The sequence below is a fragment of the Caretta caretta genome, chromosome 7, assembly GCF_965140235.1.
Source record: "Caretta caretta isolate rCarCar2 chromosome 7, rCarCar1.hap1, whole genome shotgun sequence".
Lineage (NCBI taxonomy): Eukaryota > Metazoa > Chordata > Testudines > Cheloniidae > Caretta > Caretta caretta.
The window spans coordinates 41,439,667-41,455,621 of NC_134212.1; the positions used below are offsets into that span (position 1 = coordinate 41,439,667).

General features: G+C 39.6%; 1 protein-coding gene across 1 annotated transcript in view; it reads right to left on the reverse strand.

Moving 5' to 3' along the window:
• The window catches only part of IARS1 (isoleucyl-tRNA synthetase 1), a 191,187-nt gene that overhangs the window by 87,380 nt on the left and 87,852 nt on the right, over positions 1-15,955 (reverse strand). Inside the window, exons 16-18 of the mRNA XM_048856251.2 lie at positions 11,278-11,404; positions 6,006-6,079; positions 5,035-5,229 (exon numbers count right to left, since the gene is read on the reverse strand). Of these exons, the coding sequence (XP_048712208.1) occupies positions 5,035-5,229; positions 6,006-6,079; positions 11,278-11,404 (396 nt within the window). The remainder of the gene's footprint in view (positions 1-5,034; positions 5,230-6,005; positions 6,080-11,277; positions 11,405-15,955) is intronic.

The following is a 15,955-nucleotide window of genomic DNA, read 5'->3' on the forward strand; positions in this document are numbered from 1 at the left end:
GGTGCAGAAGCAAGGGGGAGGGGACACCCTGACATTAGCCTCCCTCTTCCCCTCCCCCCCTGCAGCAAGCAGGAGGCTCGCAGAACAGCTCCACAGCACAGGGCAGGAGCAGCACATGGCAGTGGGAGAAGGGACAGCTGAACTGCAGGCAATTGATAGCCTGCTGGGTGGCTCCTGCACAGGGAACTTATGGGAGCGGGGAGCTGATGGGTGGGCTGCTGGTCCCACCCTGGTTCCAAGCCCCCACCAGCTAGCTCCAATGGGCTGCTCTTCCTGCAAGCAGTGGACAAAGCAAGCGGCTGCCAAACAATGTTATAAGGGAGCAATGCACAACTTTAAACAAGCATGTTCTCTAATTGATCAGCCTTGTAACAACGAAACAACGTTAACCGGGACGACTTTAAGTGAGGAGTTACAAATGTAAAACTTAAAACCACCAAGTACAGTAAGATGCTTTTGACACGCACATCTATAAACCAATTAAAAACATGCCTTTTATAACAGCCAACAGACAGCCGATGCTGGTAAAACGTTCTGTATAAACATGCACAAGTTTTGTGGGGTTGGGGTAAAGACCCACATTACCCCAACCCAACACTGACAAACCTCTGTCAGAATTTAAAGGCTTGGTTAAGCAATTAATTCTGGTATGACAACCTACAGGTAGGGCAAAGACTACCCAGGACTATACAGTTTGAAAATCTCCACCATCTGGCAGCTGTTATGTAACCTACAGAATATAAATTGAATTGGTAGGCTCACGCCAATACCCAATGGATCTATGTCCATATCACAAAAATCAAATCACAACTGGTATTACAAGTGGCCTCTCTTTTGAGATTGACAAAGACAGACTCAGTCTGGAGACAGACTACCGCATAAACTCCACAGCTAAGTTACACACTGTGTGAAAAAGTATTTCCTTTTGTCAGTTTTTAATTTCTGCACTTTTAAATTTCATTGACTGTCCCCTTGTTCTTGTATTATGAGGTATGGTACAGAACCTCCCAATCTAACTTCTCTATATTCATTGTTTTATATACTTCTATCATGTTCCCTCCAAACGACTGGAGGATAGCTAATGTGATGCCAATTTTTAAAAAGGGCTCCAGAGGTGACCCTGGCAACTACAGGCCAGTAAGCCTCACTTCAGTACTGGGCAAATTGGTTGAAACTATAATAAAGAACAAAATTGTCAGACACACAGATGAACATAATTTGTTGGGAAATAGTCAACATGGTTTTTGTAAAGGGAAATCATGCCTCACCAATCTACTAGAATAATTTGAGGAAGTCAACAAGCATGCGGACAAAGGAGATCCAGTGGATATAGTGTATTTAGATTTTCAGAAAGCCTTTGACAAGGTCCCTCACCAAAGGCTCTTAAGCAAAATAAGCAGTCATGGGATAAGAGGGAAGGTTCTCTCATGGATTGGTAACTGGTTAAAAGATAGGAAATAAAGGTAGGAACAAATGGTCAGTTTTCAGAATGGAGAGAGGTAAACAGTGTTGTCCCCCAGGGATCTGTACTGGGCCCAGTCCTATTTAACATATTCATAAACGATCTGGAAAAAGGGGTAAACTGTGAGGTGGCAAAATTTGCAGATGATACAGAACGACTCAAGAATGTTAAGTCCCAGGCAGACTGTGAAGAGCTACAAAAGGATCTCACAAAACTGAGTGACTGGGCAACAAAATGGCAGATGAAATTTAATGGTGATAAATGCCAAGTAATGCACATTGGAAAACATAATCCTAACTATACATATAAAATGATGGGGTCTAAATTAGCTGTTATCACTCAAGAAAGATCTTGGAGTCATTGTGGATAGTTCTCTGAAATCATCCACTCAATGTGCAGCAGCAGTCAAAAAAGCAAAAAGGATGTCGGGAATCATCAAGAAAGGGATAGATAATAAGACAGAAAGTATCATATTGCCTCTATATAAATCCATGATACTCCCACACCTTGAATACTGCGTGCAGATGTGGTCGCCCCATCTCAAAAAAAGATATATTGGAATTGGAAAAGGTTCAGAAAAGGGCAAAAATAATTATTAGGGGTATGGAACGGCTTCCGTATGAGGAGAGATTAATAAGACTGGGACTTTTCAGCTTGGAAAAGAGGCGACTAAGGGGGGATATGACAGAGGTCTATAAAATCATGAGTGGTATAGAGAAAGTAAATAAGGAAGTGTTATTTACTCCTTCTCATAATACAAGAACAGGGGACACCAAATGAATTTAATAGGTAGCAGGTTTAAAACAAACACAAGAAAATATTTTTTCATAAAACGCACTGTCAACTTCTGGAACTCCTTGCCAGAGGGTGTTTTGAAGGCCAATTGTATAATCGGGTTCAAAAGGAAGCTAGATAGATTCATGAAAGATAGGTCCATCAATGGCTATTAGCCAGGATGGGCAGGAATGGTGTCCCTAGTCTCTGTTTGCCAGAAACTGGGATTGGGTGACAGGGCATGGATCACTTGATGATAACCTGTCTGTTCATTCCCTTTGGGGCACCTGCCATTGGCCACTGTCAGAGGACAGGATACTGGGCCTGATGGACCTTTGGTCTGACCCAGTATGGCTGTTCTTATGTTCTCCTTTCTGAAGTAAACAATCCCAGGCTTTTTCCATCTCTCTTTATGACAGTTTTTCCAGGCCTTTGATCATTCTCATTTCTCTTCTCAGAATCATATTTAGGTTTGCAATATCTTTTTTGAGATGGGGTGACTAGTACTGCATATAATATGACAGGTGAGGCCACACCAATGATTTATATAAAAGCACTAGAATATTCTCCATTCTGCATCTCATTCCCTAGAAGTGTTAACACGTTAGCTTTTTTTGATCACAGCTGCGTGTTGAACAGCAATTTCCACTGAGCTCTCTACAATGATGCCCAGGTCCCCTTCTTGAACTGATACTTAATACAGAAATATTTGTTTTAAAATAAACATATATTCCATATCCATATAAAATCTATTTCTAGGACTTTTACCAAATAAGGTATTGCATAAAAACTAATAAATTAAATTAGGGAATCTGGGCTCAGGGCTTAGTAACAATGTCTAGAAAAATACTTAAGGAACAGTGTGTCAAGAATAATCATGACCTATAGGAAGTTGTGTCTCAAAGTAACAAGATGTTGATGCTCTTCAATGTTGAGATTCACTCTAATAAATATTCTTTATTAATAATCATTCTGATACTGTACAGTGAATAATAAATCAATATATAATCACGGGAAGTACAAACTGAAGTAAGATCTAAACAGGTGGGCTAGCAGGTGGCAAATGGAATTTAATGTAGTAAGGAACAAAGTAGTAAAGTAAATTTAGGGTTAATGGAACAAAATTAGAAAGGACTAATGAGGAAGAATACTTCAGAATTGAAATAAATAATTAATAGAATTTTACATATAATGTGAGACTGCTCCCAGAAAAGCAAATATGGGGTAGTAATGATGAAAGAGTGTTGACTGTGTATAAAGTTTTGGTGAGGATCCATTTAAAATATTATCCACTGCTTTGAACAGAGTTCAAAGTACAGTTCTACTCTGCAAAGGAACCAAAATTATGTGAAGGTTCTGGTCTCCGTGATTTTGTGTTAAGTGTGCTCAACTGGCAAATAAAATATATTTTTTTTAATTGCCAGCCTTCAAAGCGCAACCTGGAATTTGGGAATCAAGTTTGGTTCTTTCCATCTCACACATCACAACCAGAAGTTATTGCAAGGTTAAATTAGGTCTTCATTTATACCTATGCAACTTTTCTGTATTCATATCATGCCCTGAATGATACCTGTTCAAACCCACTACCTTTCGGAAACTAAACCTAAATCATTTTCTCTAATCTCAGAGATTTGCAAAAATACAAATGACTGGAATTGAATAAACAAGTCTGTTATATACAAAATAATACTGAATTTAGCTCACTTAGTCCTGTCTGACCAGGGGGTGAGGGGGATGGGGAGGAGGGATCGATGTAAGTTACGCAACTTCAGCTACTTGAATAATGTACCTGAAGTAGACATACTTAGACCTACTCAGCGCGATGTCTTCACTACAGTGAGTAGACTGCTGCTGCTCCCCCGCCGACTCTGCCTGCACCTCTCATGGTGGTGGAGTACAGAAGTTGACAGGAGAGTGCTCAGGGGTCGATTTATCGCATCTAGACTAGACTCTATAAATTGATCCCTGCTGGATCGATCGCTGCCCACTGATCCGGCGGGTAGTGTAGACATACCCGTAGAAACTTAACAGATCTGTTTACTGTGCAAGTACCACTTCAACACAGTGAACTACACTAATTTGGGACAATGAAAGGAAAGTCTAGTTAAGAAAGGTTTGTTAAACTAAGCATAGTCAACCTCAAAATTAAGACTTCAAGGACACATGATTATAACAGACATTCCTAAATGGGCCAAAAAGACCAAAAACTAAATATTATATATAAGGAATTACCAGGGACAAACCTGAGATTAGAGAAAGATTTAGGTTTACATCAGGAATGGTTTGTTTGGCCAAGGAAATATCCGTCAATGGAGCAGTTCACAACGTTATGGAAGTAAACTTAAGTCTAGAAGTTTATAGTTTTGAAAAGGAGTGTCTCCTACTAGTCACACAAGGGTTGACTTAGTTACACTTTTGGCCCTTTCCCATTAAACTAACACAGAAAAGTTAAGTTGCATCTAGACCATGGGGTTTACTGGCTTACTCATCAGGTATGAAATACCTACCATCCCCAGAACAGTTTTTGTCTCAGGTCAGTCAACTCAGTCTTTCCTCCCTTTATGGTAAATAAACTGAATTTCAAGCAGTTTACTTTGTGGCAAATTTCTCAATGAGACTATCCAATGGCAAGTTTCAGAAAGAATAAGAGATTGCCCTGGTATTTGCTGACTACTTCCCTCCCACCACAGACGTAACTGCATTTTAGTGAAAGCTGTATGCTTATAGTTTGCACATCACTCAGGAATGGTTCATATGTTAAGTGCACTCTCTCTCAAATCTGGAACAGAGTATATTACCATCCTCTGGTTTGGTCAATGCCTTCAGCAATGAAGTCAGCAGGAAAGGCATCTTCAAATTCTTTTCTGTTCTCAAATGGATAATGGACTTGTGCGTAAGGCATGCTCCCACTCTCAAACCAACAATCAAAGACTTCAGAAACACGGTGCAACATTCCCTTTCCACAGCGTGAAGGGATGGTTAGATGATCAATACTGTAAGAGAAAAAGATGGACAAATGCTAATCCAAATATTAAGAACTTTGGTATAATAGAACTTAATCCATATTCTGCTTACTCATTCGATAGGGAACAAAAAAACCCCAGTTTCACTGAGATTTCCAACAGGCCAAGATTTCATATAAAAATTTTTACAATTTAAAATTGCTTTGTACATTTAGTATCAATCTCAAATTGAAGTTCCATAAGAACATCACAATGACTATACTAGGCCAAACCTATGGTCCATCTAGCCCAGTATCCTGTCTTCTGACAACAGCCAGTGCCAGATGCTTCAGAGGGAATAAACAGAACAAGACAATTTATCGACTTATCCATCCCATCATCCAGTCCCAGATTCCAGCAGTCAAAGATTTAGGGACAGCCAGAGCATGGGATTGCATCCCTGAACATCTTGGCTAATAGCCATTGATGGACCTAAGCTCCATGAATTTATCTTTTTTGAATTTATCTTTTTTGAACCCAGTTATTCTTTTGGCCTTCATCACAACCCCTGGCTATAAGTTCCAACAGTTGACCGTGCGTTAATGTGAAGAAGCACTTCCTTATGTTTGTTTTAAACCTGCTGCCTATGAATTTCCAAGAAAGAAATGTATATATACTTAATACAGTATATGTAAAGCCATTCTAGTTTCCTCCATACTCTCCTAAAACCTAAATGGTTTTTCAGGTTTAAGACAATAATAACTAACATTTCTGTGTGCCTCACAGTTGCTAATTAACAACAGAAGTACATGTTCTCAGTGACTGACCTTTCTCTGTGGAGATCAGTGATTTTCACTCCTGACAGCTCTTCCAGCTCTGCCACTGACCCAATGCAAACCACCTGTTAAAAGATAGTAAAATACTTTAGAATCAATTCAATGGATATTTTAAGAGATATTACATAATTGCACAGTATTATGGATCACTTTCAAGTACAATACAGAGCTGAAGTATTTAACCACAAACTATAAGTTAAATTTACCCTTTTATACAGAAATCCTGCAACATTTTATGGTTGTTTTCACTATGTGTAAGGGAAAAAATTATTTAAATCTAAAACCCAATATATATTTATATAAAACACAACAATACTTAACACTTCAACTGCACCTTCCATCCAAAGATCTTGAATCACTTTAAAAGTGGATTATCTCACTTTATATTTAGAAAAAGAGGCCAGAGAGGTTTAATAATTTGCCTAATCACAGAGTTAAACAGCGGTAAAATTTGGCACAGAACCCAGATATGCTGATGCTTAGTCTCCTGCTCTGACCACTAGAAAATGCTGCTTTCCAAGGAGTCAAAATAGTCTTCACTGACAAATGTGAACTGCTGCATAATGTCATTAACCATTTAAACTAGAAACATTAGCAAAATGGTTAGATGAGAACTGGCTCAGATCCAGAAGTGACACTCATGTTCTAAATCAGTATTTCCCAACTTTTTTGGGGTGGTGACCCCTTCAAAGTCGAACTTTCCACAACCCCCTGATATTTACTACATAAAAGTAGAGTTAAAAATGCATAAGTGATCACCTTTTAGCTCAGTGATTCACTCATCTGGGCTGTGGGAGACCCAAGTTCAATTCCCCCCTCTGCCCGATGTGGAGCAGAAATTTGAATTTATATTTCCTACACTGCAGGAGAATATACTCATCACTGGGTTATGGGATATTCCGGAGCAGGTCTCTCTCAGTCTCTCATATTGAAGCTGTTCCCCTGTGTATTAATGCTTAAATAGTCACTGGAGCAGGAACTCAAACTTGGGTCTCCAACATCCTAGGTGAGTGCTTTAAATACCAGGCTATAGGGTCATTCTCTGTCCCTGCCCGAGAGCTGACAACATCCCTTTCACAAGTCTAAGAAAAATGGGATTTAGCATTTCAGATTAGCAACAATTAGCATTTTATCAGACTTTTAAACAATGTGTTCGAGATAAAATGCTCCCTACTTATTAGTGCTTTTAGAGACTGGTATTTTAATGCACAAGTAGCATTTTGACTCCATATAAAAAAGCAGCAAAGGGGCTTTTAAAAATACCTATCCATGGACTGGAGCGGCCTCAATCCTTCTACCAATGTTTGCTTCAGCAGAAAATGGACAATCCACATCATATTTGTTCAAGGTGTAGGCAGATAAAAAGGAAGCAACACAAAAAGTGTCTTGACCAGCTTAGAGGTGACCCAGGTAAGAGGCAATCTCTCTCCCACCCCCGCAAAAGGACTTCTGACTGTCAAGGCAGGGGGATTTTCATAGGCTTTCAAGCCTCCTTTTGTACACAGTCTCATCCATCTTAAAATGGCTCTTAGTTACCAACCATTGTTTCCATCCCAGGACCTGTCAATCCATGTTCATGAAAGAAGTTTGACTATATTAAATTACTAGGACTACCGTGAGGGCATAATTTAGCATCTGGCTCATTTGGGATTTTTGGGTCCTGGAAAAAGTTGAGACACATATCTTATTTAAAGCAAAAATCAGAGTAATCTATCAAGGAAGAAAAATGTGTGTCCTTAAAACATCCTGCACCCAGCAGAAAACTTACATCTGCACAACCAAACCTCCAGGAGAACCTTCCATGGAATTGCTGCGGCTAGAACAGATTCACAGAATAGACAAAGGTGCAGAACCCAGACTGGTAATTATATTTAATGGTGGGTCAGTTTTCCAGCATTTAGGAATCAGACTGGCAGGACACACGCTGCCCAGTCTTGCAATCTATACCTACAATTCAACATCATCATAGGAACATAGGAGTACCCAGTTTGGATCAGACCTGAGGTTCATCTAATCCAGTAACCTGTCTCTGACTGTAGCCAGTAGCAGATGCTTCAGAGAAAGGAGCAAGTACCCTTCAAACAGGCAGATGGGGGATAGTCTGCCCCACACTAGGTCTCATCAATGGTATCTGATAGTTACAGACTGGCTTAACCCTGAAGAATGAAATGTGATATCCCTTTTGCACACACACCTATATTGGAATGTACATGAGCAAGCACTCAAAGAAGAAATGTTTGTTATAAATTGTAAATCTGGATATTTTTGATATCCATATAAATGTCCAGTCCTTTCTGAATATTGCTTATGTCTTTGCCACAAGAAGTTGTTGAAACCATGAGCTCCACAGTTTAATTACACATGTGAAACTTACCCATTTTGATTTTCCCCTTTAATTGAATTTGCCCTTGTCTTTGTGTTATGAGAAGAGAGAACAGAAGATTCCTGCATATCAGTACCAAGCAAACCACCTAGGAGCTTTAAAAGAAACTTACAGGGAATGATTTATATGAAGAATGCTTGACAAGATGATCTAGAGGTGGCAGCCTAACAGCAGCTTGACAAACGGAAACAAAACAGACTGGGTGCAGGACATAGAAAAGATTTCCTCACAGACTTAAAACAGCATAACCAAGGATTTCCTGTGGTTAGTGCTGTTATACAAGACTACTGGCAATAAAACTAGTTGGTCAAATGCCTCAGTTGAGTGTGGGGTGCTCCAAGCCACACTAAAGCATCTGAACCACATCTTCACGAAATATTCAGCAACTTCTAGAAAACTGGTTTACAGTTTAATTGAACATTTTATCATCTTCCTGCTTTATAAACTTGGTCGTGCTGTGTTAAAAGATTTTACATCTAGTTGAAATGGGATTTTCTGCTTAGTCCTTTCTTCAGAAACTTATAGGTTTAAACTCTCAAAACAATGATTTTCACAGAGTAATAAAAAACACACGTTTCAAAGCTCACCTTCCACTATGTGCTTCTACTACTTTATAATATGCCAAAACAAGACCAGATATTGATTTGTAGTATATTTTACTTTACTAGCAATTAGTCACCTTTCTATATATTAAAAAATAAATCACATTTTTTTTTCTGATTTTAACAGGAAAAAATATAATTGCATGCATGGAGTGTTCCTTTTTGAAGGGCACATTGTTGAGGTTCAGTAATCTGGTATGGCTACTGGACCAAGGTAAAGTTCAAGAGTTCTGAGTGTTCCAATGTTAACCTATCTTTTATATTAATTTTGAAACAACTTCCCCTTTCATATAAAATATGAGTGAACATAGGTACAACTCAGTTTGAATTTTACTGTGGCCCAGTGGCCATACCAGATTACCAAACCTCAACACTTGCTTTCTAGCCAGTGGGTACATGCAGTCTCAGGAGAAATGAGAGATGTCTGTATGCATTCGACCATTTCTTCCCAATGTCTGACCCCTGGAGGCTATTTGCACTAAACTGCATGGACACGAAGCTCAATCTTCCAAATTAGAAAAGGAATTGTAAAGATTTCATCAGTAAAAGAGGGACAGAGATTGTAAGGAGCATTACCAGAAGCAAACATGGATAGTGTAGTCTTTTGTCCAGTCTTTTTCAGCTGCAGGACCAAACTTCAAATATTTTAGCATAGTACAGTACTGAATTTTTTTCATATGACTAAAACCCTTACCAGTCAGTATAGAGTATTTTCATTTTGACTTGGCCATTCTGTACCCATTAGGTACAAAAATGTCAGTCACAGAAGTGGATTTTAATCCACAGGTGGGCACTCAGAGAATTATAGTGATTGCTTCCAAGGAAGAGTAATATAAAAAAGTGTTTTTTTTTATTTTTAGCCATCTCAATGCAGTATAGCATCTGCTGCAGGGAAAAATTGTTAGCATAAAGCAAACAATCAACTCTTCATGGACCACCAATGAATAGTCCAGGGATCACAGTTTGAGAATGTGTCCTAGTTTTTCCAAGGGTCATGCAGGACATAATACTGCAAGGGAAGGATAATACACAGCTGTTAGATGCAGGCCAGGATTCACTTAGCCTAAGAGTCTCCACCACCTCCCTGTTGTATAAAACCTCTCCTCATTTGAGGAGACCTGCCTCATCAGTGGCCCTAGGAAGATCATATCAAAATCAGGAAGACATCATAACAGAAGCCTGAAGCATCTCTAAGCAGGAAAGCAAAACGGATTAATATAAACGGTAGCTTCTCAAATGTAAGTTTTTATAGTACAGTAAGACAGCAGAGACTGCCAACATATATGGACAATACAGCAATATTTGTGTCAATTTTTATGCAAAACATACCTTTTTGTTTATAAAAGTAAACCGTAGGTCAAGGCAAAAATAATTTGATCTTGCTCTGTTGGGCAGTAGAAATGTTTTTAAACATAAGAACAGGGAAAGGGTATGAGGCATAAAAGTTACTTTTTACCTACATATATTTTCACAGTTATCCTGCTTCAGTCCAGAGTGATAATATGTGTTACCTCCTTATTAGCAAGGGGGGTAGAAAGGAAAAGAAGCTTCAGAACGCTATCACCACCATTCAGGCTTATATGGGCATCCTGACAACTTCACCTGTTTTCTTTTTCCACCTACTTGCATTATCAGAATTGACTAACCAAGCTGATCCTTAAGTTACGAGTATTTTACCTTTAAAGAAATTGAACATCTACGTGTTTTATGAGACCAGGAACTTGGGCACTGCCAATTACTCCAGTATATAGTTTTGTACATTTACTTCATGCTACTAATGCTGAGACACCTTACAACTCACCCAGTCCATTACCATATATTTATATGTTAGCTTTTCTACGAATGTAGGCTTAACTTGCAAGAGAAAATCTTAGGTGGTTTGTAACTACCAGTTATACACAGACTTTTTCCTGGCTGTTAAAAATTAAAATCAAAAGCTGAAAAATAGTGACTAAAAAAAATCCTTCTCTTCTCAGTTTTATCTTATGATGTTATAATTTCACTAGTTCTCCTGATGCTGTAGATTCTTCCAGGGTAGAGCTTAATTTAAAAGATAAAAAACAAACAAGAAAAATACACCTGAAATTTTACCTTAGAGAGATGAAGAAAAAAAGCACTACTTTTTGTCCTCTGCCTGCATGGCAGTTTTAAGAACTATTAGCAGAGCACTTCAAACTGCAAAGCATAGTTCTGTGCTCTAGGAAACTAAGCAAACCAACTTTGTAACATAGCAGGATTTCTTTTGTCAATAACTGGAGATTTTTGTTTTCTTACATACCTCTTCAAAATCATTGCTGACCCACAAAGGGATAGGTGTTCCCCAGTATCGGTTCCTGGAAATAGCCCAGTCGCGTGCATCTTTCAGCCAGTTTCCAAAACGTTTCTCTCTCACAAAGTCAGGAACCCTGTTACGAAAGTTAACAGCAATTAAATTATTATCTGCAAACTAAACCTTTAAGTCATCTGATAGGCAGACATTACATTCATACCTCCAGATCACAAGAAAAGTGATTTACTTTTTGAAATTTGCAATAATTGGTGTAGTTTCAGGTTACTGTGTTGACCATTTGCTAGGAATTGCATTTATTACTTGTATGACCTTTGGAGAAAAAAATAATAGTGTCGTTTCTTCTGACTCCTACAGATCCTCAAATATGCTATGCAAGTGCAAGAATGTTATGTTTTATTGTTCATTTTCAAAGTAATTCAATCAACATCTGTGTTAGATTAGACAAATATCTACAATGTGCCCATGGATGTATATTATACCCATACAAAAGGTAATAATGATTGTCAAGGTTCCTCCCCCACTCTGAACTCTAGGGTACAGATGTGGGGACCTGCATGAAAAACCTCCTAAGCTTATCTTTACCAGCTTAGGTCAAAACTTCCCCAAGGTACAAAATATTCCACCCTTTGTCCTTGGATTGGCCGCTACCACCACCAAACTAATACTGGTTACTGGGGAAGAGCTGTTTGGACGCGTCTTTCCCCCCAAAATACTTCCCAAAACCTTGCACCCCACTTCCTGGACAAGGTTTGGTAAAAAGCCTCACCAATTTGCCTAGGTGACTACAGACCCAGACCCTTGGATCTTAAGAACAATGAACAATCCTCCCAACACTTGCACCCCCCCTTTCCTGGGAAATGTTGGATAAAAAGCCTCACCAATTTGCATAGGTGACCACAGACCCAAACCCTTGGATCTGAGAACAATGAAAAAGCATTCAGTTTTCTTACAAGAAGACTTTTAATAAAAATAGAAGTAAATAGAAATAAAGAAATCCTCCCTGTAAAATCAGGATGGTAGATATCTTACAGGGTAATTAGATTCAAAAACATAGAGAACCCCTCTAGGCAAAACCTTAAGTTACAAAAAAGATACACAGACAGAAATAGTTATTCTATTCAGCACAATTCTTTTCTCAGCCATTTAAAGAAATCATAATCTAACACATACCTAGCTAGATTACTTACTAAAAGTTCTAAGACTCCATTCCTGGTCTATCCCCGGCAGAAACCAGCATATAGACAGACACACAGACCCTTTGTTTCTCTCCCTCCTCCCAGCTTTTGAAAGTATCTTGTCTCCTCATTGGTCATTTTGGTCAGGTGCCAGCGAGGTTACCTTTAGCTTCTTAACACTTTACAGGTGAGAGGAGCTTTCCTCTGGCCAGTAGGGATTTCAAAGGGGTTTACCCTTCCCTTTATATTTATGACAATGATGTTCACACTTCACTGGAATACCTTTCTTTAGAAAATTTCTACTAAAAGTTGAGATAAAGAATTAGAAAAATTCAAATTATCACTATCTTACAAAAACAGTTCTGAAAAAAAAACAACAATTCTGATATTGCAGGCTTCCAGCCACCCCCCCATTTTGGGCTAATGGATGAAAATCTTCTAAGGGGCTTGTAAGACAACAGTTAAAGGTTCAGTTGTACTAGGCTAAATTGGTACTGTGGGCAGCCAGTGATGAGCTGCCAAAATCTTAACAACTGGTTCCCTCCTCACCCCACGAGGGGGTCGTGGCACACCCCCGCCCCCCGGGACTCTTGCCCTGCCCCTGCCCCTGGGCCTCCTGCCCCATCCAACCCCCTGAGTTTCTTGACACCCCCCCTCCCGGGACCCCTGCCCCATCCACCCCCCTCCCCTGTCCCCCGACTGCTCCCAGAACCAGGCAGGAGGGTCTCGTGGGCCACTGTAGTGGAGGCCCACCCCGCCCTGCCCCTAAGAGCCAGAGGGACCTGCTGGTGGGCGAGGTGGGGAATCCCACCAGTGCTTACCTGGGGCAGCTCCCAGGAAGCATCTGGCAGGTCCCTCTGGCTCCTAGGGGCGGTGGAGCGTAGCTGGGGGGGGGGAGAAGCAGGGGAAGCAGCCACTCCCCCACTGATCACATCAAAAGTGGCACCTTAGGTGCCGACTCCCTGGGTGCTCCGGGGCTGGAGCACCCACTGGGAAAATTTGGTGGGTGCAGAGCACCCACCGGCAGCTCCTCACCCAGCGCCCGGCCCCAGATTACCTCTCCTCTGCTCCGCAGAGAAGAGGAGCAGTGCAGCACATTCAGGGGCAGAGGTGGAGTGGAGGTGAGCTGGGGCCGGGTGCGGGGCGGGGAGCTGCTGGTGGGTGCTCTACACCCACCAAATTTTCCCCGTGGGTGCTCCAGCCCTGGAGCACCCACGGAGTCAGCGCCTAAGCTGCCACTTTTGGCTGGTTGTTAAATTTAGAAGCCCTTTTAGAACCTGTTGTCCCTCACGGGACAACAGGTTCTAAAAGGGCTTCACGCGACAACCGGTTCTAAAAGGGCTTCTAAATTTAACAGCCGGTTCCAGTGAACTGGTGCGAACCAGCTCCAGCTCACCACTGTGGGCAGCTGTTTAGCACCTATCACCAGCCTTTGCTCCATGGATATCACTTCTATCAACACTGCATGAGTTAGAGACTATTCCAGAGCATGGAACCTTGAGAATAAACAAAGTTCCAGATCCACTAACTCTCCCACAAGGTGATGGCTCTTGCTTTACTCTTAGTAAAACTGCTCATGGGTCTCAAATTAAAAAAAAAAAAATGTAGTCAATGGCAGCACTCTCTGAAGACTTCATTTCTAGCTTAATGGGCTTTAAGAGATGTTTAACTACGAGACCTGAGCGTATGAAATATCTAGGAGATCAAAGACAATGTTGAGGATTATACTATGTCAAGACTAATTAATCTGATAGTTTGGTTAACAATTGATTATTCACATTCTCTACATAGTCACAGGCCACAGCTTGCTGTATTTGTTAAAAAAACAAACCCAAACCTCAGATAGTTACCTTCTTGTACAGGTTCTTTGAGCTGTGTTGCATACATCCATTCTGATATATGTGTGTGTGCACCTACACTGGAAATGGGCATATGCTATCACTCAAAGAAGAACTTGTGCATTTTCCAGTTCTTTAGTTAAAAAAACTTTTTTTTAAAGAATTATTTTTTACTGATAGAAGCACCAATAAAAAAATAAAAAAAGAGTTGCATGCTAAAGCTCAATATAAAGACAACATTTCAGGCCTAGAGAGAACTTTTTTGAGAATTATGGGATTCACTTGCATAACTCATTTGGGGCTTTACAGCCTTATAAACACATAGTTACAGCTGAAGAGCATTTTAAAACGTAACTGTTTAATTCAATTCAGTGCCTATACAATGTAATAGAAAAAGTGGTAACTTTTGAGGTCAACAGCATATTACTTTCATGCCTAAAGAAACATTTTAAAAGTCACAGCACATAAAAGAAGTGGTGGGTTGTAGGAAGCAGCCCTGGGAACTTAAAATTCATTATGCATATTCCTTATGAAGTCAATGCATTTTTTTTGACGTTTCACTGAACATCGAGGCACTACTACATTTTCAGACCCTGTACTGCCATAGGCTTATAAACATTACTGAGCTGGTGATATATTTGTTTAAGCCAAATGTCACAGATACACAAGTAAGAGTATAGAAAATTTAAGGGAAAAATATCCAGAATTATTTTTGACTTTCAAAAAGACATTCAAAGATTTAAAATGTCAAAAGCACCCATGTGATCATAGAGTTTAAGTCTTAAATTGTGAAGAGTCAATGGGACTTAAGTGCTTTTGAAATATTTTTTCTTCACTGACTTTACCTACATCCCTCATAGCACCAGTGTTGATATTCCCCTAACTCCACTCCCCAAACCGCACCCAACTATTAAAAACTGAAAGAGGGTAAAGAGATCCTGACTTATCCACAGGAATATTTTATTGATTGTTTTTTCTAAGATTTGAAGTAGCCGTGACTCAAAAGTACTTGCATGCAAGTCTGCAAAATAGTATGGAAAAATGGTAACTCTGAAGTCTACTAATTCAAGAAAAGCAAAACATTAAAATAAAACTAATGAAATTCAAGTTCAATACTTATGAGTCTCAAATATTTAATGAAATTCAACTCAATTCAAAACGAGTAATTTGCCAAAGAGTATGAACATTGATCAGTTTGGTGAAACAAATATAGTCCAATATATGATAGCCAGATGTAATGCAGATGTATGCAATCCAGTAGTAGTGTGAATTTCCTAATTCTCACCTGCCTATCCAGCCAGTGATTCAAGCAGAAACTCTTCCAGAGGCATCCTTCAAGCAACCATGTTAGGATTTTCTATAATACTCATCACCATAATATCTGACAGTGAGTCTGTCTAAATATGCTTTGTTAGATTCCAAAAAATAATTCCACAAACACTAAAGAAGGCTTCACTGGTTAAGAAGCCATCTCGGTTAAATGGTGAGGTGAAAGCAGCAATAAAAAAATTTATTAATTAACAAATGGAAAAACGAAGAAACAGATCGTAACTACTATAAATCAACAGTTAGTAAATTCTGACAATTGATAAGGGAAGCTCAAGGTATCAATTAAAAAAACTATGGCCAGCAGGGTTAAGGACAAAAAGAAGG